The sequence below is a fragment of the Panthera onca genome, chromosome C1 (genome assembly GCF_046562875.1).
Source record: "Panthera onca isolate mPanOnc1 chromosome C1, mPanOnc1 haplotype 2, whole genome shotgun sequence".
NCBI classification, from domain to species: domain Eukaryota; kingdom Metazoa; phylum Chordata; class Mammalia; order Carnivora; family Felidae; genus Panthera; species Panthera onca.
The window spans coordinates 29,824,216-29,850,077 of NC_138346.1; the positions used below are offsets into that span (position 1 = coordinate 29,824,216).

At 39.6% G+C, this 25,862-nt stretch overlaps 1 protein-coding gene across 5 annotated transcripts in view; it reads right to left on the reverse strand.

Moving 5' to 3' along the window:
• Window positions 1–25,862, reverse strand: part of ADAM23 (ADAM metallopeptidase domain 23) — a 186,007-nt gene that overhangs the window by 129,466 nt on the left and 30,679 nt on the right. For all 5 annotated transcript variants that reach the window (XM_078450954.1, XM_081796351.1, XM_060623189.3 and 2 more), the window contains exon 3: window positions 5,792–5,868. In XM_078450954.1, the coding sequence (XP_078307080.1) occupies window positions 5,792–5,868 (77 nt within the window). The remainder of the gene's footprint in view (window positions 1–5,791; window positions 5,869–25,862) is intronic.

A 25,862-nucleotide genomic window follows, 5' to 3' on the forward strand; every position in this document is an offset into this window, starting at 1 on the left:
CACATTATTATCTCATTTAATCCTTATAACAACCTACAGCTTAAGAAGGAAACTAAAGCTTAAAAAGTTAAGAATATATCCATATGATGGCATATTATTTAATACAACATAGAGGAACCTTAAAAACATTATGCTAAGCAAAAGAGGCCAATTGCAAAAAGCTACAAGTTGCATAAATCCATTTATATGAAATGCCCAGAATAGGCAAATCCAGAGACAAAAAGTAGATGAGTGGTTGCCAAGGGCTTGGGGAAGAGGGGAATGGGAAACGTGCAGGGTCTCTGCAGAACAACAAAAATGTTCTTCAGTTAGATGGTGATGTAATTGCATACGTCTGCGAATATAACAAAAACCACTGAATGGTACACTTTAAAGAAGTAAATTTTATGGCATGTAAGTTATATCTCAAACTGTTATTAAAACAAAGAAACTTGGGGTACCAGGTGGCTCATTCATTAAGCATCTGACTTCAGCTCAGGTCATGATCTCGTGGTTCATGAGCCTGAGCTCCATGTCAGGCTCTGCACTGACAGTGCAGAGTCTAGCTGGGATTCCCTCTCCCTCTCTCTTTGCCCCTCCCCCACTTGCATGTGCTCTCTCTTTCTCTCTCTCTCAAAATAAATAAACCTTAAAAAAAAACTGCTGTGAAAAAAAAAATGGAGCCCCTGGGTGGCTCAGTTGGTTAAGCATCTGACTCTTGGTTTCTGCTCAAATCATGATCTCATGGTTTGTGAGTTCGAACCCTGCATCAGGCTCTATGCTGACAATGTGAAGCCTGCTTGGGATTTTCTGTTTCCCTCTCTCTCTCTGCCCTTCCCCTGTTCTCTCTCTCTTTCTGTCTCTCAAAATAAATAAATAAACATTAAAAAAACAAAAACAAAACAAAAAACAAAGAAAATTGCCCAAGGTCACATGGCTAGTAAATGATAGTCCCCAGATTCAAACCCGTGTCTATATGATTCCAGAACTGTGATCTCAACCATTATGCAGCTCTGGTCGCTCTTACTCCCTATAAACAATTATTGAACACACCAGCATATCTAATTGATAGGTAATATGGACTTTGGCATGATTCCAATCACACGTATGGAGGAGACAATCACTGGACTCTAGGACTTCCAAGGATCAATACACGTTAAGCATTCAATCTGGTAAGCTTTTTAAAACATTCTTAACTTGGAAAAAGTTATCCTAGAAGAAAAACAAAACAAAATTGAAAAAGGAAGTATCCTAAAAGGATAATGACCAAAAGTCCTCTGAGGCCACAACTAGGATTCTTGGCTAAATGAAATGTAACTCCAGTAGTGTGACATCCATGCTTGCTGCCCTCCGATAGCTTCCCATCAAACACATCTCCACAGATGACGGCCCTTCACGATTTGGCTTCATGGCTTCCTCTCTGACCTCATCTCCTCAGTCTACCCCCACTGCACTTACTGCCCCCACTGTCCTCAGCCTTCCAGCTTCGGTGGTGGCTCATCTTTGACAATCAGGTTTCAGCTCACTGTTCCTCCTCTGACAGACCTTCTGGCTTCTGTGACATCCAAATCATGTTGGCCACCCCTACCTGCAGTCCCCGTGATCACATGTGATCTAGCTTTATTTAGTGAACAAAGCTCCATGGCCGGAAGCAGGGACCCCGCCCATCCTATTCTCAGCGGCTTCAGCACCCACAGGAGTCCCAGGCAGACAACAGATGCTTGCTCAACACTTGCTGAACAAACCAATAAAACACACATCTCTGCCATGAGATGCCTCAGTAAGCCAAGGCCTCGCTTTTTCAATCTATAAAAGCACAGACTCAAAAACACTCTCCTCTCAGGAACCCACATTGGGGTAGTCTTCACAAGCTGGCAGTCCAGGCCCGATGAGCTCATTCACCACTTAGATTCTGCGGCCACCACTTTGATTAGTTTATGTTGATATCTTTATGCTTTTATTCCTTCCCCGAGCCCATGAACTTGCCACGTACCTTTTCCCTTTTCCATGTTCCGACACTTCAAATTGTTGTAAGTAGTGTGGTGATGACCACTCCATGGTGGAAATGGAGATCCCTCCTTCCTCAAAAGCTCTTCTGATTCCTCCATGACTGATCAAAAAATTCTCTTTAATTTATTCTAACATGAATCACACTTTTTAGTTAATCCCAGCCATTGAAAGTCATTTAAATTAGCGACCCACCTTGGCCTGCACACGTCATACCCTGACACAATTCCCTCGCATCTCTAAGTCATACCCATAGCGCATACTCAAAGCTGCATCAGAAGGCTCGAGACTCTGCACGGGGGAGATACTGCACGAGTACAGCTCTCATGGCCTCCCTCCCACTGATTTACTTTTCCCTGTATAAAGAGACCTCCAGTTATTCCCAGTCCAGTCCCGAAGCCTCCTCCTGACATCATTTCCCTCCTTGGCCAGGCTGGATCTTGGTACTTAACTACCCAAGTTATTGACCAGCATTCAAAGAGCTGTGCTTCCACTCTTCCTCACCTGTGCTACCACCAGAAAATCTGAACCCTGATCCATGCTACAATCTGCCTCCCCTCCTACCCTCACATGCTGCAATGATGCAGCACCCCAGGTTAAGGAAAACAAAACAGAACACCATCGGGAAGAACGACTCAAAGATTGACACGTAACACATGATTGATATCTAATGACAATCGCTCACACATTCTTTAACATGACCTTGGTAAACTTCCTCACCCATTCCTCCCAGCGATGAGCCTAAATTTTTGTCATTTTCCTCAAGCCCAACCCACCCCTCCTCTCTATCCCAATTCCTATGGCAGATAATGCTGTCCCCAAGAAGGAACTCTCCAGAGAGGCATTTTCTGAATGTCACCCCTTCACCTGCAAACCAATCTCTACCTGCACACGCCCATAAGTTGGGAATGAACTGTCCCTCCTGGTTCACAACTACACACTGCCCTTGTGCTACTGGTCTCACTCCCTTTTGTCCTCACTCAGATCTGGCTCCATAAATTATCTCCTGTCTCTTCTGTATCTTTACCTCTCCCTCTTTCCAGCTCCATTGCTCAGCCTATCAATTTGCTGTGTTACCCCTACCAGCCCGTCCCTTGATCCCAGTGTCTTCGTCTAGCCACTGCTCTCGTTCTCTTTTCCTCTCACCCAGACCTCCTCGGTGGGCCCTTGCTGTCCCCACATCACCTCCTCTCAGTCCTTTCCAGCCAGTCGTAACCTAGCTTCTGCCCCCAAAGCTTCACTGAAACTACTGTCTTCAGACCAGTGAATACTTAATGGATAAATACAGAGGGTAATCTTGGCTCCTTATCTCATTAGATCCTTTTCATGTAAGGCTATAAATCACATCTTCCTGTTCTGAAACTCTCAATTTAATCATTGTCCCGATTCTCCCCCCATTTCTCTGAGCACTCACTCTCTGTCCCTTCGTGGATTCCTCTTCCTCTCCTCAACTCTTAACTGTCTTCCAGCTTATGTTCTCATTCTACCTACCTTCCCTGGGCAATCTCATTCACAACCATGCTTGTCATTAACATTATATGGAAATAACTCTCTACTATCTCCAGCCCCCATCTCTTCCCTGAGCTTCAGATTGTTATTTCCACCTACCTCCTAGGCATGGCCCCATATATGTCCCAAACCTTTCAAATAAATTATGTCTATTCTGATTTCAGATCCTTTTCATCATTTAAAGAGTTGTTCCCTGTGCTGCCCATTTCTGCTGGATACCTTCCACCTAGCTATCTGATCAAGGCACCTATTAACTTTAACTCTTCTTTCTGCCTTGTCATCCATATCAAAGCAATCCTGAAGATTTTTATCAACTGAAGATTTCTTGAGAGCATTCCCTCTCCATGCCTCTGGGCACTTCTTAAGAACAGAACTTCAGTTTATTCCCTTACTTTATTTTTCAGACTCTAGAGGATAACAGCCAAGCTCTTAAGCATGACAGACGAGATCTTGCATGAGTTGAGCTGTCCCTGGGCCTACCTATTCTGACTCATCTCCCTCTGCCTCAACCTTGTAATTTACCATGAAGTTCAATAAAAGTCTCATGCTTCCTTAACATGTCCCACAGCTGCATGTGCCTGGCTCCTTAGCACACACTAAGAATTGTCTAGACACAATTCTCCATTTCCTCTTCCTCTCCTATCCCTCTCCCCAACAACTCTCCTCCTCACTAGCACCTGTCTTAGAAGATTCAGCTCAACTGTCACCATTTCCAGGATGCCTTTCCACACTGTTCCCGCCTGAAGAGCTGCCTTTTTGGTGCTACCACAGAACTCCACGTTTATCTCTAGCACAGCAAATTTCACACTCTTCTAAAATTGTATATTTACCTATCAACATTTCTGGACTAAACAAGAAGCTCCTCAAGGCAAGGGCCACTCACAGTAGGTGCTCAACTTGGTTACTCTGCATGTTAAATATTACTGGTAAATGATTTTCTCGTGTGTTTTCAGATCTCTAAGTCCACTGGAGACTTCTTCAGTCATTCGATTGGGAGGCTCTGTCGTGGCCGTGACATGTCGTGGCCATTTTAATGTTCAAAATACATGGCAATGTCAGTTGCTATGACCACCCTTCAGTTTGGAATGACAGTCTCCATTGCAGTAAGAGTTAAAGGAACAGAGGACCTTAAACAAACTAAAATTAGCCATGCTTCGCTACTCAACACAGTCTAAGATTTGGCAAGACAAATCTCCTAGGCAGGGACAGTGCTGACACAGCGGGGTGAAAAGGCACTCAACCAATGCTCAGCAGACTCAAAGAAGAAAACCCGCAACAGCTTTACCACCGGAAACTGAGTTCTGCTGATTCATTCTGACTTAAAGCTGCAACAAAACTTGAGTAAGGAACACCCAAGCTGACTCTGCGTTTTATTTTGTTTTTTTTTTTCTGCCGAGCTCACAGAATTTGGCATATAAGAAATCTAATAGTTGTTCTATATATTCCTTTGCAATTTCTCAGATATTGACTGCGGCTGCCTACATTACAGTGTCTGATGGCCTTATGTGGCACCTTTCTGGCAAAGATTCAGTTCTGGTCAAGATACTGAGGAGAATTTAAAATATTCACTGGAGCTCCTGGTTCCCTCAGCTGAAGAGAACCATACAGGAAATCTCCTTCACCCAAGAAAGGCTCACTGCTAGCTCAATTAGAGCTGAAGAGGCCTGCTTCAGTAAATAGCGCTTGCTCATGCTTTGTACAAAGATATCTGTACAATCGGTTCCAACTTGGGAAACGGCATTTAAATATCAACATAAACACATGCTCAGAGAAAAACTGGGTGGATTTTCATCAGGACCAATCTCTAAAAACCTGTATTAGAGAAAATTACAAAGGAAGAACCTTCTCAAAATAGGTATCGCAAGTCATGATTTTCTTTGTTCTTCATACAGAAGTCATGTGAATTGCATAATGAAAAGTAAAATGGAAATTTCTAGACTGAAGTCTAATTATACTTAAGTCAGTAATTCATCATGTTTCCTATATATAGTAATGACCATAGTTAACACTGATTAACTAGCATTACTTCAAAGACTTATTCCATTTAAAATCATAATATGTAAGTACTCTACTGGAGATATTTAACAAGTTAGATGTTAAATGCCTTCTCTTTCAGGAAAAGAAAAAAAGACAGACTTCACTTCAGACTTTTATATTTTTCTTTAAGTGCAATATGACATAGTCAGCTAAAAAATATCAATTGCTTCAACAACAGACACTATTTTGACTAAACCATTATCATGAAGTAAAGTTTTATTGCACTTGCTTCTTAACAGGATTATAACCAAACACTTACTTGTTCAGTGTGAGGTCAAGAATGAATTTGGAGCCAAAGGCTTCAATCTGGAAGCTTGCCTGGGCCAGATGGACAGCCTATGGATTCAAAGAGACAGAAACAAACTTAGCTTACCTTCCTGTCTTTAAAGCTGATTAGATTGGTAGCAATGATATTAAATAAGAAAAACATTTTTATGGATTGATGCACTTCTTTATGGATCCCTGTGTAACAATCCATTTCTTTAAAAGGATACTAGGTGCATTGTCATGGCTTTACTTGAAAGACATAAACACCTGTGTAGCACGGAACTAATAAAAGACAATCGGTCCTTTAAAATGAACCCATTGTGATCAAAATCAAGAGCATATTCAGCTGGACTTTCAAAGTGACTGCGATGAATTATGCAAAAGTCTGACTAATTAAGGCTGGATTTCAGCCTATTTTGCGCACAAAGCTAACCAATTCTTTCTGCACACCTAAGTGAAAACTCATGTCAGCACTCTGTTCTTCATCAGATACTAGAACTTTCTATAAATGATCTATCAGCAGAATGTGGCAGTAAAATGCGAACCCACAACCTTTTAACTTCAGAAAGCACTTAGACCCATGCCCCTCAGGAACCCTCAGAGTGTATGTCCCCCTGAAAAAGTCACACATTTACAAATACTGTCATTACTAGAGCACATGGATGGCTCAGTGGGCTGAGCGTCCAACTCTTGGTTTTGGCTCAGGTCACGATCTCACAGTTCATGAGATTGAGCCCGAAGTCAGGCTCTGCGCTGACAGTGAGAAGCCTGCTTGGGATTCTCTCTCTCCCTCTTTCTCTGCCCCTCCCCTGATGGTATGCATGTTCTCGCTCTCAAAAATAAATAAATAAATAAATACACCTAAAGAAAAAAGAACAAATACTGTCGTTACTGTGCCTTAACTCAAAATACAACAATAATCCCATCTAAACAGGAGTCATATGTACTAGGTGTTAAAGATTAGTTTAGCTCACAGAATTATCTCGAAAAATGTAAGTTAACAAATCAATGGAGTTTTGTTAAAGTCTTACCCAAGATAAAATTCCCCTCTATCCTTCCATCAAGAAAAAAAAATTTTTTAAAGACAAGAATAAATGCAACATCTATACTCCCTTCCCTTCTCTTCCCTGCTTGAAAACATCCTTCCTACAAACTCCATTCTTCAGGCACGGTGGTGTCACAAACCATCTGTGAAGTGCTACCTGCATGGCAACAAGACACTGCATCCTCCTGCTCTGGTACTTTCCCCTCCTCCCCTCCCCGACCCCTCCCGGCAATACCACCCATGCTCCTCTCTGTCTTCATCCTACCCTACTCATCCTTCAAGGGCAGCCCAACTGCATTACTTTCCACGAAGCCCTCCTTCACACGCAGGTTGGAAGTGAACCCTTCATCCTCAGGGCTCCAGGAACACTTCATCTGCTTCTACTCTGCACCATGATGTGGGCTCACTTTCCATCCCAGCCTGAACAACTTGTATCACAAGGTATTGCAAACAGTTGGAGATTAATGGCCCTTCCTCAAAACATATGAACTTCTAAGCCAAATATTTATTGTCAGGACTATTTTGCCACGCCAAACCCATAAAATACTATAAACCATAACTTCTACTTCCAGTCAAGCACAACTGCTAACCGCATAATCACTACAATAATCAAAACATAGGGTGCCTAAGTGGCTCAATCGGTTAAACATCCGTCCAACTTCAGCTCAGGTCATGATCTCACAGTTCGTGAGTTCAAGCCCTGCATCGGGCTCTGTGCTGACAGCTCAGAGCCTGGAGCCTGCTTTGGATTCTGTGTTTTCCTCTCTCTCTGCCCCTCCCCGACTCATGCTTGCACTCTCTCTCTCTCTCTCTCAAAAATAAATAAATATTTAAAAAATTAAAAATAATAATCAAAACATGAAATAAAAATGAAATTAATAAGTATTAAATTTGAAATACAAAGCAATGAGAAACAAGGAGCCCAAATACCTAACACCTTGGCACAACTCGCCAAACCCCCAACAACCATGCAGAATACGGTCATCATATTTGATTCGGGCTCTTCCTGCATCCAGATGACTACATGACAGAGAAAGAAATTCCTGTCTTGTTAACTGAGGTCTCGGTCATCTACATCAGAACCTTCATCTCCTGACATAAATACCATATTCTTCTTATTCTAAATTCATTCTGTGTCTTGAAGCATTAATTTTTGCATGAAGATTTTGATGAATAATGCATACAAGGGAAATTTTTTCATTTCTGGGTCCCAAAAGTTTAAAGGAAAAAAACAACTTTCTTCTTGAGAATAAGATAGGCTCTTAATACATGCACCCCAATGTTTACAGCAGCGTTATCAACAATAGCCAAAGTATGGAAAGAGCCCAAATGTCCATCAACTAATGAACGGATAAAAAAGATGTGGTTTATATATACAATGGAATACTACTTGGCAAACAAAAAGAATGAAATCTTGCCATTTGCAACAGCATGGATGCAACTAGAGTGTATTATGCTAAGTGAAATAAGTCAGAGAAAGACAAATATCATGTGATTTCACTCATATGTGGAATTTAAGATACAAAACATATGAACATAAGGGAAGGGAAGCAAAAATAATATAAAGACAGAGAGGGAGGGGCGTCCGTGTCGCTCAGTCGGTTAAGCCTCCGACTTCAACTCAGGTCATGATTTCATGGCTCCTGAGTTCGAGCCCAGCGTCGGGCTCTATGCTGACAGCTCGGAGCCTGGGGCCTGCTTTGGATTCTGTGTCTCCCTCTTTCTCTGCCCTTCTCCCACTCGTGCTCTGACTGTCTCTCTCAAAAATAAATAAACATTAAAAAAATTTTTCTTTTAAAAAAAACAGAGAGGGAGGCAAACCATAAGAGACTTTTAAATACAAAGAACAAACTGAGTGTTGCTCCAGGGGAGGTGATTGGGGGATGGGCTAAATGGGCAAGGGGAATTAAGGAGGACCCTTTTTGGGATGAGCACTGGGTGTTATAAGTAAGTGATGAATCATTAAATTCTATTCCTGAAATCACTATTACACTATATGTTAACTAAGTTGGATTTAAATTTACAAAAAGATAGGCCCTTAAGCATATTTTCTATTAAGAATATTAAATAGAGAGAAGAGTTCATTAATGCCACCCTGGCCTAAAAAGGGTGATAAATTACTGCCTTAAGCAACTTAAAAGAACCTGACATTAACCACTGAAAGGCTCATCTTACAGCAAATAAGCAACGAGACAAGTACAAACCCCAACAGAAGCCTGTTGTACGATAAGGTAGCTGGTAATAACTGCTTACCCCATTTTATAGCCTTGTTGGGAGTTCTAGGATTAAATAAACTTATACTGAGTCAATGTGATAAGATTCAGTTTAACAGAATTTAATGAAAGAGCGGGCAAATAACATCACTATTGGGATTTTCCTTTTTTTTTTTTTTTTATTCATTCACTCTCCACACAGGTGTTAAGTCTCACTGTGTGCATAAGGATGACTGGAACACAGCCCCTCCCCTCCAGGGAGACCTGCCAGCTTCGGTGGGTCTAAGGTGCCACAGGGACCAAGACTTCACTGACCAGGTGCAGTTTGAACAAAATTCCAAAAGATGAAAAAGAATCCACCTGCCAGACGAAGAGAAGACATTCAGGGCATGGGGGGAAACATTTACAACAATAGAGTAAAAAACGAATATGGAAAAAAAGTTTTTTTACTTTTTAAAAAATTAATATGGCTTATAAAGAAAACAGTTTTGGGGGAGGGGGCGTCTGGGTGGCTCAGTTGGTTAAGCGTCCAACTCTTGATCTCCACTCACGTCATGATCTGATGGTTGGTGAGTTCAAGCCCTGTGTCGGGCTCTGCGATGACAGTGCGGAGCGTGCTTGGGATTCCGCCTCTCCCTCTCTCTGCCCCTCCCCTGCTCACTCTCTCTCCCTGTCTCTCTCTCAAAATAAGTAAACTTAAAAAACAAACAAACAGGGGCGCCTGGGTGGCGCAGTCGGTTAAGCGTCCGACTTCAGCCAGGTCACCATCTCGCGGTCCGTGAGTTCGAGCCCCGCGTCAGGCTCTGGGCTGATGGCTCGGAGCCTGGAGCCTGTTTCCGATTCTGTGACTCCTTCTCTCTCTGCCCCTCCCCCGTTCATGCTCTGTCTCTCTCTGTCCCAAAAATAAATTAAAAAAAAAAAAAAAAAAAAACAAAAAAAAAAAAAACAAACAAACAGCTTTTGAAGGAAATGTCAAACAATGAATCTGAAAAGGTGCTCCAGAGACTGTGGGGCTTTGTGTGACATGCTCAATGACATGTCTGGTCACACAGACATACCTGTGGCCAAGACAGCAAGCATTCCTCCAAATGTGCCCCCACTTACTCAGCACAGTGCCTGGCACATGCCCAGTCACCACCACCACCATCATCAATGAAGATATTATAACTAAATCATATTGACAGATTACTGTCCACAACTGAAACACTTACAGTGCCATCAACAACATCCCTGTTTCTCCATGGGGAAAGAAAATATCTGATCGTATTACCTTTATCAGTAAGAATGTTTTAACATTTTAACTTATTTTAATGCAAAGAAGCAGCACATTTTCCTATAAATGATTTAAGATTTCCCCAAGCATTCATTTTCCTTGTACATATATCAAATAGAATTGGTATATTCATCTAATACATTTGTATCCATCTTAAGGAATTTCAATACAATGGTATACATTATTTTTCTTATGTTCCATTGCTCTTTCCATTGTTATACATTCAGCATTTGTACAGAGTACAGATTCTTCTCTATATCGAAATAAGTACCTGACAAATGCTACTTCTCCCCTATCATTCTGTAATTTCTGCTCCGTCTGAAACATGATTAAAATAGTTTTTAACTACTGGAATCTCTGCTACTCCATATCAACTAACTGATCATTTTTTATGTTACAAAATACTATACAGTTTTGAAAATTGTCCAATTAAACTATGTTTTCAAATCAGGTAAAACAAGTTCTCATCATTATTGTTCTACAAATTACATTTTTGGATATTGTTTTTACTTCATAGTAACCCCCTTCTTTCAAATGACAGAAACATCAGAAGAATGGCCAAGATGAGTAGAAGGTTTTATAACACATGACTTTTTTTACAAAGAAGGAACCATACAGTGAGGTTTAGAAATGTGTTCAGTAATACAAAATTGGATCACAGATATACTTTAGAGAAAAGTTCATGAACCACACATAAGGTCGTAATGGATTATTTCTCCTTTGGGATATTTGTTAAACAGACTTGATGATTAACACTTGTTTTTACAAGGACAGTCACTATAAAAGCAGTGTGAAAGAATGCAGGGTTTTACAGTCAAAGAGCATCATTTCACGACAAGAATAAGCATAGCCCTGGGCTCAGAATTACACCCTGAAGGACTGAAAACAGCTGTTGCCTAAGCACTTCGATATTTTTCTTTTGACTCAGAATCTGGAACAGTGAAATTACAGGAACTCTATAAACAAAAAACAACTAAACTCAATTATATACACAAACCTCCTTCACTGAAGAACAATTTACACATTTAACAATGTGCTTTTGTATTTCTAGGGTTTTTTTTTTTTCTTTTTAGTAGATGGCACCTAATGGTATCGTATTAAATAACTTTGGAAGACTGTCAGGTTCCTCAGTGAAGACTGGTTTTGCGTCTTAAGACTGGTTTTGCGTCTTAGCGAGCTATGTTATGATATTGAGCAATCATGTACATTACATAAGCTGAAGATACATAGTTACGTTTTCTTGGGACTTATATTCTAGAACAGTTAACATTAATATGGACATGACGACAAGAGAAAAAGATGACTCTCTCGACTTCTAGAATAGAAATCAGACATTTCCAGAGTACGTATGTTTTCATGCAAAAATGCCTCACACATAATGAGTATTCAATCAATATTCTTCACTACTTGGCAAGGACTCGTACACATAACTGAAACTAAATATAGGAAGTGGAAAGTTTAAACTTTCCCTGAATTCAGAAAATATTTTGAGACTGAATGTCATAATTCAGTAGAAAGGGAGCTACTTGAATTGAGGTCTCTACACTGTCCATCACAGCATCCTCTGAGCGGGTAATGTACTTTAATATGCTCTGTAATGTATATGGTTTGGGAAACAGAAGAAAGTTTGGAAGAAGTTACCCTGCTCTTAAGATATATTCAGTTTATTTAGGGAAACACTCACTGAAGTAATGAAGAAAACCTGTCTGGAGCGGCATATCAGTAAGACAAACAAATGCTTTCCAAATGGCCTGCAGAAGCCCTGGAAAGTATGAAGCAGTCCCGAGCAGAGAGCTGTGGGATAATTCCAGCTCTGTTTCCTAAAGAAGAGAGCTGTGGGCTTCTAGGAAAGAAGGTGCTAGAGAAATCAAAATGTTGTAATTAGAGTTAGAACCCAGGAACCCAGGATCAATAAACTGTCTTTTCTACTGCAAAGAATCATGGAAAGAGTAAAACAGCTAAATAGCTGATTACTAGTGACACTGGAGGTAATTTCTTTCTTATTTTTATGTCCCTCATTGCCATAATATTGCTCGTCCTATGTTCACGAAAATGTTATATTCATAGCGAGTGTGGGTCTGCATCTGCGTGTATAAACTATAAGCTTTTCAGGGCACCTGAGTGGCTCAGTCGTTAAGCATCTGACTCTAGATTTTGGCTCAGGTCATGACCTCACAGTTCGTGAGTTCAAGCCCCACGTCAGGCTCTATGCCGACAGTGCAGAGCCTGCTTGGAATTCTCTCCCTCTCTCTCCTTCTCTTTCTCTTTCTCTCAAAATAAATAAATAAACTTTAAAAAAAAACTATAAGTTTTTCAGGAAATATTCTTCTCATCCTTTATGTTTTTGCTTATAGTTTTTTCCCCTACAATCATATCCTACAAGGAGCCTGCTTCATTGTAACGGATTGAGTGGTTGAAGGAAGAAGCTTTGCTATGCAGCCTTGCATCACTGGGTTACACAGAGTGGTTTTCTCTTCTGTGTCACAGGAGGCCCAGAATCCAGCAACCTGAATAATTAAATTCCAATAAGAAATAAACTATCTAGTTTAAATTGGAATACATTTGAGGAAAATACATCACCTTCTTTAGATCACACAGGCTTTTCTGTAAATAACGCATCTGGGTCTATCCCACACACAGCTAAAGAAACACAGAAATCTAGCTTGTGGATCTTTTTCCTGTACAGTGTAAAAACTCAAATATGTAAATATATCTTAGGAGTTTGAATGTTCAAAAGGAAACACTAATAGATCATTTTAACTATAATCTGGTTCCAACCCCTGATCCTAAGTGTGCACACTGGTGATCACCAATGTGATCAAGACTTTTATATAATGAAAATAACAACGCCCTATATTCCTTGTGTTTTAATTATCTCGACCAATCAGAATAATATGGTACCCTGTGCAGTTGACTTAGTAGGCAGACATTGTGATTGCCCTTTTGTAGAAGAAAAGCATTTTTAGAAGGCACACAGAAGTTAAATGATTTTTTTTGTTCAAGGTCACACATCAAAGGAAGAAAGATGAAGTGTTGGCTTCAGTTCAGTGAGGAAAAAGTGCCAAGTTATGCCAAAAGTCCTTATCCATCCAACCTCAATGTTTTCTGGTCATTAAAATATAAATAATAATAGCTTACCAACAGGATGAGTATGAGGGAAGTTCCTAGAAAAGTTTGGCCACATAGAAAGAGCTCAATAATTTAGGAAGAAGGGGCAAAGTTGAAGGACAAGGGGGGGGGGGGGGGGGAGAAGAAAACTACATTAATGTTTTGGAAAGGTTATCAGTCAGCTCCACCTTAAAAGTTCCTTCCCAATATAGCTGGCCACCTTCTAGAAAATCCAGTGTGCATTTATCCTCTGCAAAATTCACAAATTTAATATTTTTTATTGCTAATTACCATTAGGCATTATGCTTTGACTTTGTTCAAGTTGTCGTGTCATTATGCTTTGACTTTGTTCAAGTTGCCGTGTCTTTAAAATAATATGAATCATTTTCCTGAGATGTGGAACAGCTGCAAACGTTACATGAAGGCAATTTTGCAAATTAAGGTAATTTGCTGAAAATTCTTCCCAAGATGCATTTAAATAGGTAGCTTGTGGGAGAGAACATTATCATGTTTACTTCTAGCATGTTCCAATTCACAGGATTACTGGTTAACCCATTAGCAAATTTGCATTGAATCCCAACGTTGTGGGAGATACCGTGACAAATGTAAAGATATAGAAGAATTAGTATTTATATGAAAGTTTACAATGTAGTAAGGGGAATGAGATGAGAAACCACAAAGAATAAGAAACTTCAGTTAAATACTTCAGTTAAATAATAATAATGATGAATAGTATCCATAAAGATGCCACATACAACTTAAGCACAATTAATTCCCCAATCTAATGTTAACAATTGTATGGTATGGGTAACAAGTACATTTAAATATAAGGAGCCAGAATCCTGAGGACTGGAGAGGGCTGAGGAAAGCTTACTGGAGAAGTCTTTCTTGGCATTTAAACATAGCTAGAATTCAGGTAGCCCTAAAATTGATTTAACAGGACGAAATTTCAAGGTGTTTCTAAGTGTTTGCTAACAAACAGAGACCTAAGAAACATGCTTTTAAAGTAAAACACAGGATGTCTTCCATTCTGGAACATGAAACTACAGTTTGAATTGTGGTCGGAATCAAAACATGGCAGTTTAATATAAAATAAAGCATTTCACGAGATCAGTAAGTCACGTGAACACACACAAGTCTAAAATATACCAATGTATTTTGTAATCAATCTATCTTTTAGCCTTAAACTAGAAAGCTGGAATCCCAACCTTGATGGATATTACAGAAACAACACCACAACAACAGCAAAGCACACTGTCCTCACAGGCCACGGACTGATCAGCCTCTCCCGGTGACGGAGGCAAGTCATTGCTTGACCTTGTTCCCTTAGCCAACCTAGCCAAGAAAGGTAGAACTTCCATTCTGAAAGAAATCTAGCCAACATTCAACTATCCAGTCTGACGATTCAGAAAAAAAGGATGCCATGTTGAGTTTAACATCTGACCAAATCTTTTCCAAGAGTGTTTTGCTAAATAAACCAGTTTTAAAGAGAATCCACTTTTCATCTTCTTCCTTCTTCTCACCTACTGTCACTCAGTTTGAAGTGCTCTCTAAATCTGATACAGACAAAAGATAGATCCTGAAGAGAAAGAGGAAAAACAGGTATTGATAATCCAAACAGATATTCCAGTTTATAAATCATGAGGTAGTTGCACTAAAAACGTATTTAAAAAATTTTTTTAATGTTTATTTTTAATTTTGAGACAATGCGAGAGACAGTGCAAGCAGCAGAGGGAGACACGGAATCTGAAGCGGGCTCCAGGCTCAGGGCTGACAGCTCGACGCAGGGCTCAAACTCACGAACCACGAGATCATGACCTGAGCCGAAGTCGACGCTTAACCGACTGAGCCACTCAGGCGCTCCACTAAAAATGTAGTTTTAATATTCCTCATGGCCAGCCAAAGAAGAGAAGCTAGAAATACCTGGGAGGGGTCTTTTTTTAGCCCTATAGAACCACACTAAGATCTTCCTGGGTGATCATTTAGTAACCCAGGAGAACTCTGGAAAAAATACACCTTCAGTGACAAAGCATCTTTGGACATTTCTATGGATTGCCTTCCACACATTTACCCCTAGTGATTGATGTTTGCTGGATATGAAGCTGACAATACCAACTCAAGAGAGAGATGAAATCATAAGCCTCCAGAGCTCTTGCTATTTGAAAATGGGCAAATCATTAAAAGCATCACTACAGCTATATTATTTAGCTTTCATACATTTTCTGAAAGACGAGTAAAAATACAACTATGACAACAGTTACCATGGAAGCAGTTTCTTTCTGCTGCCTTCCTGAATAGTAACGTTTAATTTGATGCATTAATCTAGTAGCTGAGGTGTGATTCACCTTTTTTGCCTCATCAATTTCTACATGACCAAACTGTGCAACCCCAAGGAGTGATTCTCTCTCTGCTAACACTCTTTGTCATAAAAGAGAACATATTTTGTCCTTCTAGCCAGAATTATTGAATACCCACTTAATAATTTAAATAAAAGAATAGAAATAGGGCATACGTTTTGAAAAACAAACACCACCAAGCTCCATGCTGAATATCTGTGACTCATTACATGACAGATTTGTTAATTTGCTTATATAATGTTAATACTATCCCCAAAGAAAAAAAGCTTCTGTAAAATAGCACCCCATGAGAAGCCCTGTCTTCTTTGTCTGCCTACTCTTGTCCTTGAAATGTTGGCTACAAGACCCCAGGGGGCTCAAATATCTAGCCAGAGCAAAGAAAGTTCTTTAACTTGGATCTTTAGGATGACCACATAGGATTAGTTAATAATAAATAAGTCTGAAATACAAAATGAAAATTACGATACACAGTTCACTTGAAAACCGTTATATCCAGCAAATCACAAATGATATAAATTGAAATATTAATTTCTAGTTTCCAAGGAAGGCTAAACAGACCTGTCCAGCCAGATCTCTCATCTCTTCAGGCATCTTGATTCTACTGATCTTCACTGGTGGGTCTCACACTGTTCTTGCCCAAAGCTGATTTGTGTTGGGATCTCTATACTTCTATTTGAAGAAATTTCTCAGGCTACACATATGACTTCATCAGAAATACACAGCTGTGTGATGGCGGAATTCCCAAGATGTCTTTGCTTTCCTTAACTACTCTCTGGGAGATATGTGGCACAATATTTTGTGTTAGGGGGTGGACCTTCCTTTTGTCTACAGGAATCCAGCTCCATCCACATTTTTGATGTAAAGAGAGTTCTATGTTTGCTGGTTCTCAGTTGTGTCTGGTTCTGTCCTTTGCTCTAAATTCTGACCTCAGTTATGGCCATGGATGTGTTGTGTTCTGCCCTTTTAGATAGTAAGAGTAACTTCCAAATTAGGGGCCAACCCAAAAATGGATTTTCCCATTTTACAAGCATGCAGGTGCCCTTAGACTTCCTCAGTAACACTACTAAGATCTATTTCTGGACACAGAGACTCCACAATTGTCATGTATCACAATTTTACTCAAAACAGGTATCATGTGTGCTACATACACATGCTTTACTCAAAGCTGGATACGGAAAAATTAATATTGATGTGACCTCATTTTCTCTAACACTCATCTTTCACAGAATTCTGCAAAATGCCAACCATTCAGCATGCAGTCACATAATTTTTGAAACTAACATTTAGAATGTTGACTCTTACACAGAATATTGTGCCTATTTTGGTAAGCAAATGATAATCTCACTATGTCTACAGAATGTTTTAGATTCATTAAAACTCCATTTTAATCTCCAGATAAGAACCCAGAATTACACAGAATCTTAAAAACATATAAAACAGTACTCTGAAATATCTCCATTTTCTCAGCTTACATCCTACCTCATTGGCATCTACATCATATATGAAATAATTTACTGATTCAAGAGATAATTATTGTATCTACCGTGTTACAGCAGAAGCTCTGGTTTTTCAGAGTTTGTATTTTAGTGTGTGTTGGAGGGCAAGGGGAGTAACACAATCAACAAATAAATTAAAAGCAAGTTAGGAGCACTTGGGTGGCTCAGTCAGTCAAGCGTCCAACTCTTGATTTCAGCTCAGGTCATGATCTCACAGTTCGTAGGATCGGGCCCCACACGGGGCTTTGCACTGACAGCATGAAGCCTACTTGGGGTTCTCTCTCTCCATCTCTCTCTGTCCCTTCCCCACTCATGTGCACATGTGCTCTCTCTCTCTCTCTCTCTCTCTCCCTCTCTCAAAATTAAATAAATATTTTTAAAAAGAATAATAAAACAAGTTAGATGATGATAAATTCACCAGGTAAAGAAGGAGGAATTGACAGTAATACAATAATAGTAAGGGACTTTAGGGGCGCCTGGGTGGCTCAGCCAGTAAGCGTCGACTTCGGCTCAGGTCATGATCTCACAGTTCGTGAGTTCGAGCCCTGCATCGGGCTCTGTGCTGACAGCTCAGAGCCTGGAGCCTGCTTTGGATTCTGTGTCTCCCTCTCTCTCTGCTCCTCCCCTGCTCACACTCTGTCTCTCTCTCAGAAATAAATAAATATTTTAAAAAAATAGTAAGGGACTTTTATACCTCACTTAACATCAATAGATAGATCATCCATACAGAAGACCAACAAGGAAACAATGGCTTTGAATATCACATTAGACCAGATGAACTTAACACCTGGTTAACATCTGGATACATATGCAGGGGCGTCTGGGTGGCTCAGTTGGCTGAGCTTCCGACTTCGGCTCAGGTCAGGATCTCGCAATTTGTGAGTTCAAGCCCCATATCGGGCTCTGTGCTGACAGCTCAGAGCCTGGAGCCTGTTTCAGATTCTGTGTCTCCCTCTCTCTGCCCCTTCCCCGCTCATGCTTTGTCTCTGTCTCTCAAAAATGAATAAACGTTAAAAAAAAACTTTTTTAAACATCTTGATATATGCAGAACATTCCATCCAAAAACATCAGAATACACATTCTTTTTGAGTGTGCATAAACATTCTGTAGGACAGATCACATGTTAGGCCACAAAACAAATCTTAATAAATTTAAGAACTGAAATCATATCGAGCATTTCTTCCAACCACAGCAGTCTAAAACTCAAAATCAATTACAAGAAAAAAAAACTGGAAAAAACACAAGCATATGGAAGCTACACAACATGCTACTAAATAACCAATGGGTCAATGAAGAAATCAAAGGAAATAATCAAAAAATACATGGAGACAAATGAAAATGAAAACACAACAGTCCAATCTCTGGGAAACAGCAGAAGCAGTTCTAAGAGACAAATTTATAGTGATTCAGGTCTATCCCAAGAAACAAGAAAATCTCAAATAAACAATCAAACCTTACACCTAAAGGAATGAGAAAAATTAGAATAAAGTAAAGTTAGTAGAAGAGAGGAAATAATAAAGATTAGAGCAGAAATAAATGAAACAGAGACTAAAAAAATAATGGAAAAGATAAAATTGACCAACTGTTAGACTCATCAAGGAAAAAAGAGATACCTCAAATAAAAATCAAAAATTAAGGAAGAAAAATAACTACTGATATCACAGAAATACAAAGAACTATAAGAGAATACTACAAAAAATTATATGCCAACAAATTGGACAACCTAGAAGAAATGAATAAATTCCTGGAAATATACAATCTTCCAAAACTGAAAGAGGAAGAAATAGAAAACTTGAACAGGGTGATTACTAGTAATGGAATTGAATTAGGAATCAAAAACTCTCAAGAAACAAGGACCCGATGGATTCTCACGTGAATTTTACCAAACATTGAAATAAGACTTAATGCCTTTTCTTCTCAAATTATTCCAAAAAAAAATTGAAGAGGAGGGAAAGCTTCCAAATTCATTCTATAAAACTAGCATTACCCTGAGGCCAAATACAGACAAAAACACTACGAAAAAAAGAAAACAACAGGGGCATCTGGGTGGCTCAGCTGATTAAGTGTCTGACTCTTAGTTTTGGCTCAGGTCATGATCTCATAGTTCAGAGTTTGAGCCCATGTCAGGCTCAACTGCATTACTGCACTACTGATGCAGAGCCTGCTTGGGATTCCTTCTACCTCCCTCTCTCTCTGCCCCTCCCCTGCTCTCTCTCTCTCTCTCCCTCTCTCTCTCTTTCCCTCTCTCTCAAAATAAATAGGTAAACTTTAAAAAAAAAAAAAAGAAAGAAAAAAGAAAACTACAGGCCAAGATCCCTGCTGAAGACAGATGCAAAAACCCTCCATAAAATATTAATAAACCAAATTCAACAATACATTAAAAGATCATTCACCACAGTCAATGGGGATTTGTTCCAGAGATGCAAAGACAGTTCAATATTCACGAATCAATCATTGTGACACATCACATTAACCAAAAGAAGGATAAAATCCATATGATCATCTCAACAGATGCAGGCAAAGCATTTGGCAAGATTCCACATCCATTCATGATAAAAACTCTCAACAAAGTAGGGTTAGAGGGAACATACTTCAATAGAATAAAAGCTATATATTTAAAACCCACAGCTAACATCGTACTCAATGGTGAAACACTGAAATCTTTTCCTCTAAAATCAGGAAAAAGACAAAGATGTCTACGTAACCACTTTTATTCAACATAATACTAGAAGTCCTAGCCACAGCAATCAAACAGGAAAAAGAAATAAAAGCATCCAAATTGGTAAGGAGAAGTAAAACTATCACTATTTGCAGATGACATGATACTTACTTATAGGAAACTCTAAAAACTCTGTTAAAAAAAAACTATTAGAAGTAATGAATGGGGGCACCTGCATGGCTCAGTCAGTTAAGTGTCCAACTTCGGCTCAGATCTGATCTCACCATTTGTGAGTTCAAGCCCCACATCAGGCTCTGTGTTGACAGCTCAGAGCTTGGAGCCCATTTCAGATTCTGTCCCCCCTCTCTCTGATCCTCCCCCACTTGCACTCTGTGTGTCTCTCTCTCAAAAATAAATAAATATTAATTTTTTTAAAAAAGTAATAAATGAATTCAATCAAGTCTCAGGATACAAAATTAATATACAGAAATCTGTTGCATTTCTACACACTAAGAAAAAAGTAGCAGAAAAAGAAAATAAGAAAACAATCCCATTTACAATTGCACCAAAAAGAATAAAATACCTGGGAATAAATTTAGCCAAGTAGGCAAAAAAGAATAAAATAGGAAAGAGGCACAGAAATTTAGGAGTTGCAGAGTATGGAGAGGTGACAGTATTAAATGAGGTGGGGGGGGGGAGGGAGACAGAGGAGGACTCTCGATTTGAGCAAAGTTTGGGAGATGAAGGAACAAGTCACCTGGATACCTGGGAAAAGAGAATTTCAGGCAGAGAGAACAGCAAGTTGCAAAAGCCCTGAGGCAGGGGTATATTTGGTATGTTAAAGAATAAGCCAATTTTGAGTCAAGTGGAATAGGTCAAGGAGAGTGTCATAGGCAATGAATTAGAGAAGCAATGAGGTGTCAATCATACAGGGCTTTGTAGGCCACTGTTAAGAACTTTGCCTTTTACTCTTAATGAAATAAGAAGTCACTGAATATTTTAAGCTAAGGAGTGACATGATCTCCTTTCCATTTTTTTTTTTTTTTTTTTTGGAAAGACAGAGGGTGAGTGGGGGAGGGGCAGAGGGAGAGAGAGAATCTTAAGCAGGCCCCACGCCCAGCATGGGGCCCGACACAGGGCTCAATCTCACAACCACGAGATCATAACCTGAACCAAAATCAAGAGTCAGATGCTCAACCAACTGAGCCATCCAGATGCCCCTCCTTTCCATTTTTCAAAGTTCACTCAGGCTACTGTGTTGACAACAGCCGAAAGGTCAAGGGTTGTGGGGGCCAGGGAAAAAGCAGAGGGTCTAGTTACGAGACTGTTGCAATAATCCAGGTAAAAGCTGACGGTAAATTGGATTTAGGGGTAACAGTGGAATTGACAAGAAGCGGTCAGATTCTGGGTGCATGATGAAAGCAAAGTCAACAGGAGTTGCTTACAGATTAGATATGGGTTATGAATGAACTAGAGGAGACAAGGAAGAGTTCAGAATTTTTGGCCTGAATAACCAGAAGAAGTAAGCAATGTAGTGGCATGAGCAACACCACAGAAAGAGCAAGTGATAGAGAGATTTCTGTTTGGGACCATTATGTTTGATATGCACCTTATATATCCAACTGGAGATGTAGAATAGGCAGTTAGATATAAGGCACAAAGATATATCTTTTCATTAATGTTTACTGAGTGATTACGTACTTTAAGAAGCAATAAGTGAGTAAATGAAGGATTAAGCATTGAATTAATGAGTGAATAAATGAATTAATACTGGGAATACAAAAATATTCCAGTAAAAGAACTAGTGAGGAGTGTATACTTCAACAGATAACCTAGTTTCTGAAATAGCGAGGGTGTAAAGGAGAAAATAAGATAACTTGGGGAAAACTAAAGAAGTCAGTACAAAGCAACCCACTCCACTGGGCTTTAAAATAACATTTTCAATTAAAACAGTGTCACTTTGGAACCCAAGAGGTATATTATGCACCACAAACCCCCTCAAAAGAACTGAAGTCCAAGAGCATCATTTTCATGTCTTGTATGTATGTGCTAAAATTACAAAAGAATGATCAGCAAATGAGGAGATCAGTTCCGTAACAAAGTACATAGATTATATGCATGGATGTGTATGTATGTATACATACATACATACATACATACATATGCATATATATGGTATTCTTATAAAACAGCACAGTTCTGACCTTTGATTTCCCACACTAATTTCCATATTCTGGAAGTCACACTATCTTAACAGCTTTTAGTATTTCAAATATATCACTGCTTTTAGGTATACATTGTTATTATATCACTTTTTGGAAACTTTTAAACGTATACACTTACTGATTTTAATTTACTAACTGTATCTATCATCTTAGGAGCCTGATCTTAAGTCACAGAGATCAAGGTATGCTCCACACCACCCTACTAAATAATGTACATTTCTAAAAGTCTCTAACCAACCTGGTAATTAAAGTTTATATTGCAAAATTTAGAAATGAGAAGACTCGAGAGCACTGTATAAACCTCTTCATTCTTAAATCTGTTCCTTGAACTGCTACTTAAGTTACCAAATGGCAGTAAGGAAATTTTTCTTTGATTATTTTTTTTAAATCACAATGTTTTTGTTTCAACAGTTCCAAAGAGCAATAAAGAGATAAAGCAATAATTGAAATTTCACTTTACTTCAATTATAGTTATTTTAGGTGATTTTTTCCCTAAAATAAGCAAATAACTATATCAGGGCGATATCTAATTAGTCATGACTAGAGAGGGCACGATATTAGGAATACTTGATAAATAGTCCAAAATAAAAACTTCTTGGGGCACCTAGGTGGCTCAGTTGGTTTAACTGTCCAGCTTGGCTCAGGTCACCATCTCACAGTTTGTGAATTCTAGCCCTACGTTGGGCTCTGTGCTGACAGCTCAGAGCCTGGAGCCCGCTTCAAGTTCTATGTTTCTCCTCTCTCTCTCTCTCTCTCTCTGCCTCTCCCCAGGTCTTGCTCACACTCTGTCTCTCTCTCTGTCTCTCTGTCTCTCTCTCTCTCTCTCTCTCTCTCTCTCAAAAATAAATATTTTTTTAAAACTTTTTAAATAAAAACTTTTTATATGGGGTGACTGGGTGGCTCGGTTGGTTAAACATCCAACTTCAGCTCAGGTCATGATCTTGTGGTTCACGGGTTCAAGCCCCCATCGGGCTCTGCACTAACAGCTCAGAGCCTGGAGCCTGCTTCCGATCCTGAGTCTCACTCCCTCTCTGCCCCTACCCTGCTCACGCTCTGTCCCTGTCTCTCTCTGTCTCTCTCACAACTAAATAAACATTAAAAACAAAAACAAAAAACTTCTTCTGGACTATGAAAATCCTTCCGTAAATATAAGACTATAAAAAATTTAACAGTTTTATCTTAGCCAAGAAAGAAAAAAGCCATTTCAATTAAGACTTCAAGAAAATTCTTTTCTTTCTGCCTTCCATTCCAGTTAACACTAAATTAGTTAGTTTCTCACAAAATAGAAACTATAGAGTCTGCAAGATTGTTGTAGCACTCATGTCAGAGCAGTAAAAGATAAAAAGTCTCAGTGCACAACTAGATTTATGTAGGAAACAGTGTATACGTTAAAGGACGGAAAGAAAAGTGTTGCCATTTCCCTAACCCGTACGTAGGTTTACGAAAGTTCTATATAACATGGTTTCTCAACCACAGCACTGCTGACAGTTTCGGCTGCATGCATCTATGCACTGCCAGACATTTGTTTGACAGTATCCCTGGCTTCTACCCACTAGATGCCAGTAGCATCCCATCCGCAGCATGTAGCATCCCATCCGCAGTATGACAACCAAAACTATCTCCCGACATCGCCAAATGTCTCCCGGGGAGAGTAGATCCTCCCTGGTTGAGAACCCTCGTTCTACATGGTCAGGAAATCTATGAATTTATGTAGATTCCTCTAGATGTGTTGCCTTTACACAAAATTTAACCTTGGTTTCCAAGTTCATTTTCAGCTGTTACCAAAGCCCTTGAAACAAAACAGCAGGAAGCAACTGATACCAACAGAAAAGGAGAGTTCGGTTCTTTCAAAAGTTAAATGTTGTCTAACCAATAAGAAGCAAAATCTGAACATTTATACCATAGAAAACCCCCTAAATAAAGCTATAGGTTTAAATCTGTTAAATGAGCTCATATGCATTCTTCCAAAAACAATGAAGAAATACTGCAGCTACGCAGTCCTGAAACTTGATCTTTTACAAGGATGCTTAATGTTGTTTTTTTTTTCTTCCCAAAGTGGCAGCTTATTATCTTTTGAAATGTCATTTGGTGACTCAAAAGAAAACAGCTGTAATTTAAACAGCATGAAATGAGGGGGGATAAGTCAGTATGTGGCTTCTGTTTAGAAGTTACTGAGCTGTCTTGCCATGATTAATGTAATATGCTTCCTCCGTGGGTATAAAACTCCAGGTCTCCAAATACCATTTATATACTGGTGGCTCCCATAGTTCTATCTCATCCCGACCCATCCTGGAGACCATGGCCAATTTACTCATCAACATACCCACACAGATGACCAACAGTCCACCTGAAGGGCACACAGTCAGTTTCTTCTTAGCCTCCTTTTCAACTTTCCTCCCCAGCCCTTTCCATGTTGGGAAACAGTAACACTTCTGTAAGCCTTATAATCGTTCTTGATTTCTGTATTAATTTCCTTTTACTGCAATAACAAATTCCATAATTTTGTGACTTGAAACAACACAAATTATTATCTTAAACTTCTGGAGGTCAAAAGTCCCAAATCGAAGTCTAGAGTCTTTCTGGAGGCTCAAGGGGAGAATCAGTTTCCTTACCTTGTCCAGCTTCTAGAGGCTGCCTATTTGCCTTGGCTTCTAGGTTTTTCTTCATGTGGCCCCAACCTCTGCTTCCATCATGATATCTCTTTCTCTGACTCTGACTCTTACAAGGACCCTTGGGATGACACTGGGCCCACCCAGATATTCCAGGATGACCTTCCAATTTCACGATCCTTAACTGAATCACATCTACAAAATCTCTTTTGCCACATACAATATTGTGATTTATAAGAAATATAAATATTTAGTCATCCAGATGACCAAAAGGTATTTCTCATATATATTTGGTCTTCGTCCACAGTTCCTTGCTCACGGTTCCAAAAACACTTGGAATTTCCTGAGATAAGAGCAATGGGAGTGCCATTTGTTGTAATATTTGGTTTTCTGTCCCCAGTCCCTGAAATCGCTTCAGATCCATAATGGTGCAATGTCATCTTGTTACTCATGACAGGCTCCTTCCTACCACAACTGGGTTTATGTTAATGAGATGATTTTTGGAAGGCACCTAAGGATGGGGGCTGGTTGCCAGGGGAACCAACCATGAATAGAGGTTTGGAAATTTCAGTCCCAACCCTTAACCCCTGGAGAGGACACAGAGGCTGGGGGTTCAATCAGTCACTGATAGCTAATGATTTCATCAATCATACCTATGTAATAAAGCCTCAATAAAAACCTAAAAGGAGAGAGAGGGTTCAGAGAGCTTCCAGATTGGTGAACACGTGAAGATTTAGGGAGAGTAGCACATTCCAAGAGGGCAGGAAACTCCGCACCCTTTACCTCCACCTTGCCTAGACATCTCTTTCATCTGGCTGTTCCTGAGTTATACATCCTTTTATAATAAACCCATAATCTAGCAAGTAAAGTGTTTCTATGAGTTCTGCGAGCCACTCTAGCAAATTAATCAACCCCAAAGAGGGGGCTGTAGAAACATCTTACTTATAGCCAAAAGCACAGGTGGTAGGTAACCTGGGGTTGCAACTGGTATCTGAAGTGGGGTTTGAGGAGCAGTCTCATAGGTCTGACCCCTTAACCTGTGGGATCTGATGTTATCCCCCCCGGTAAACAGTGTCAG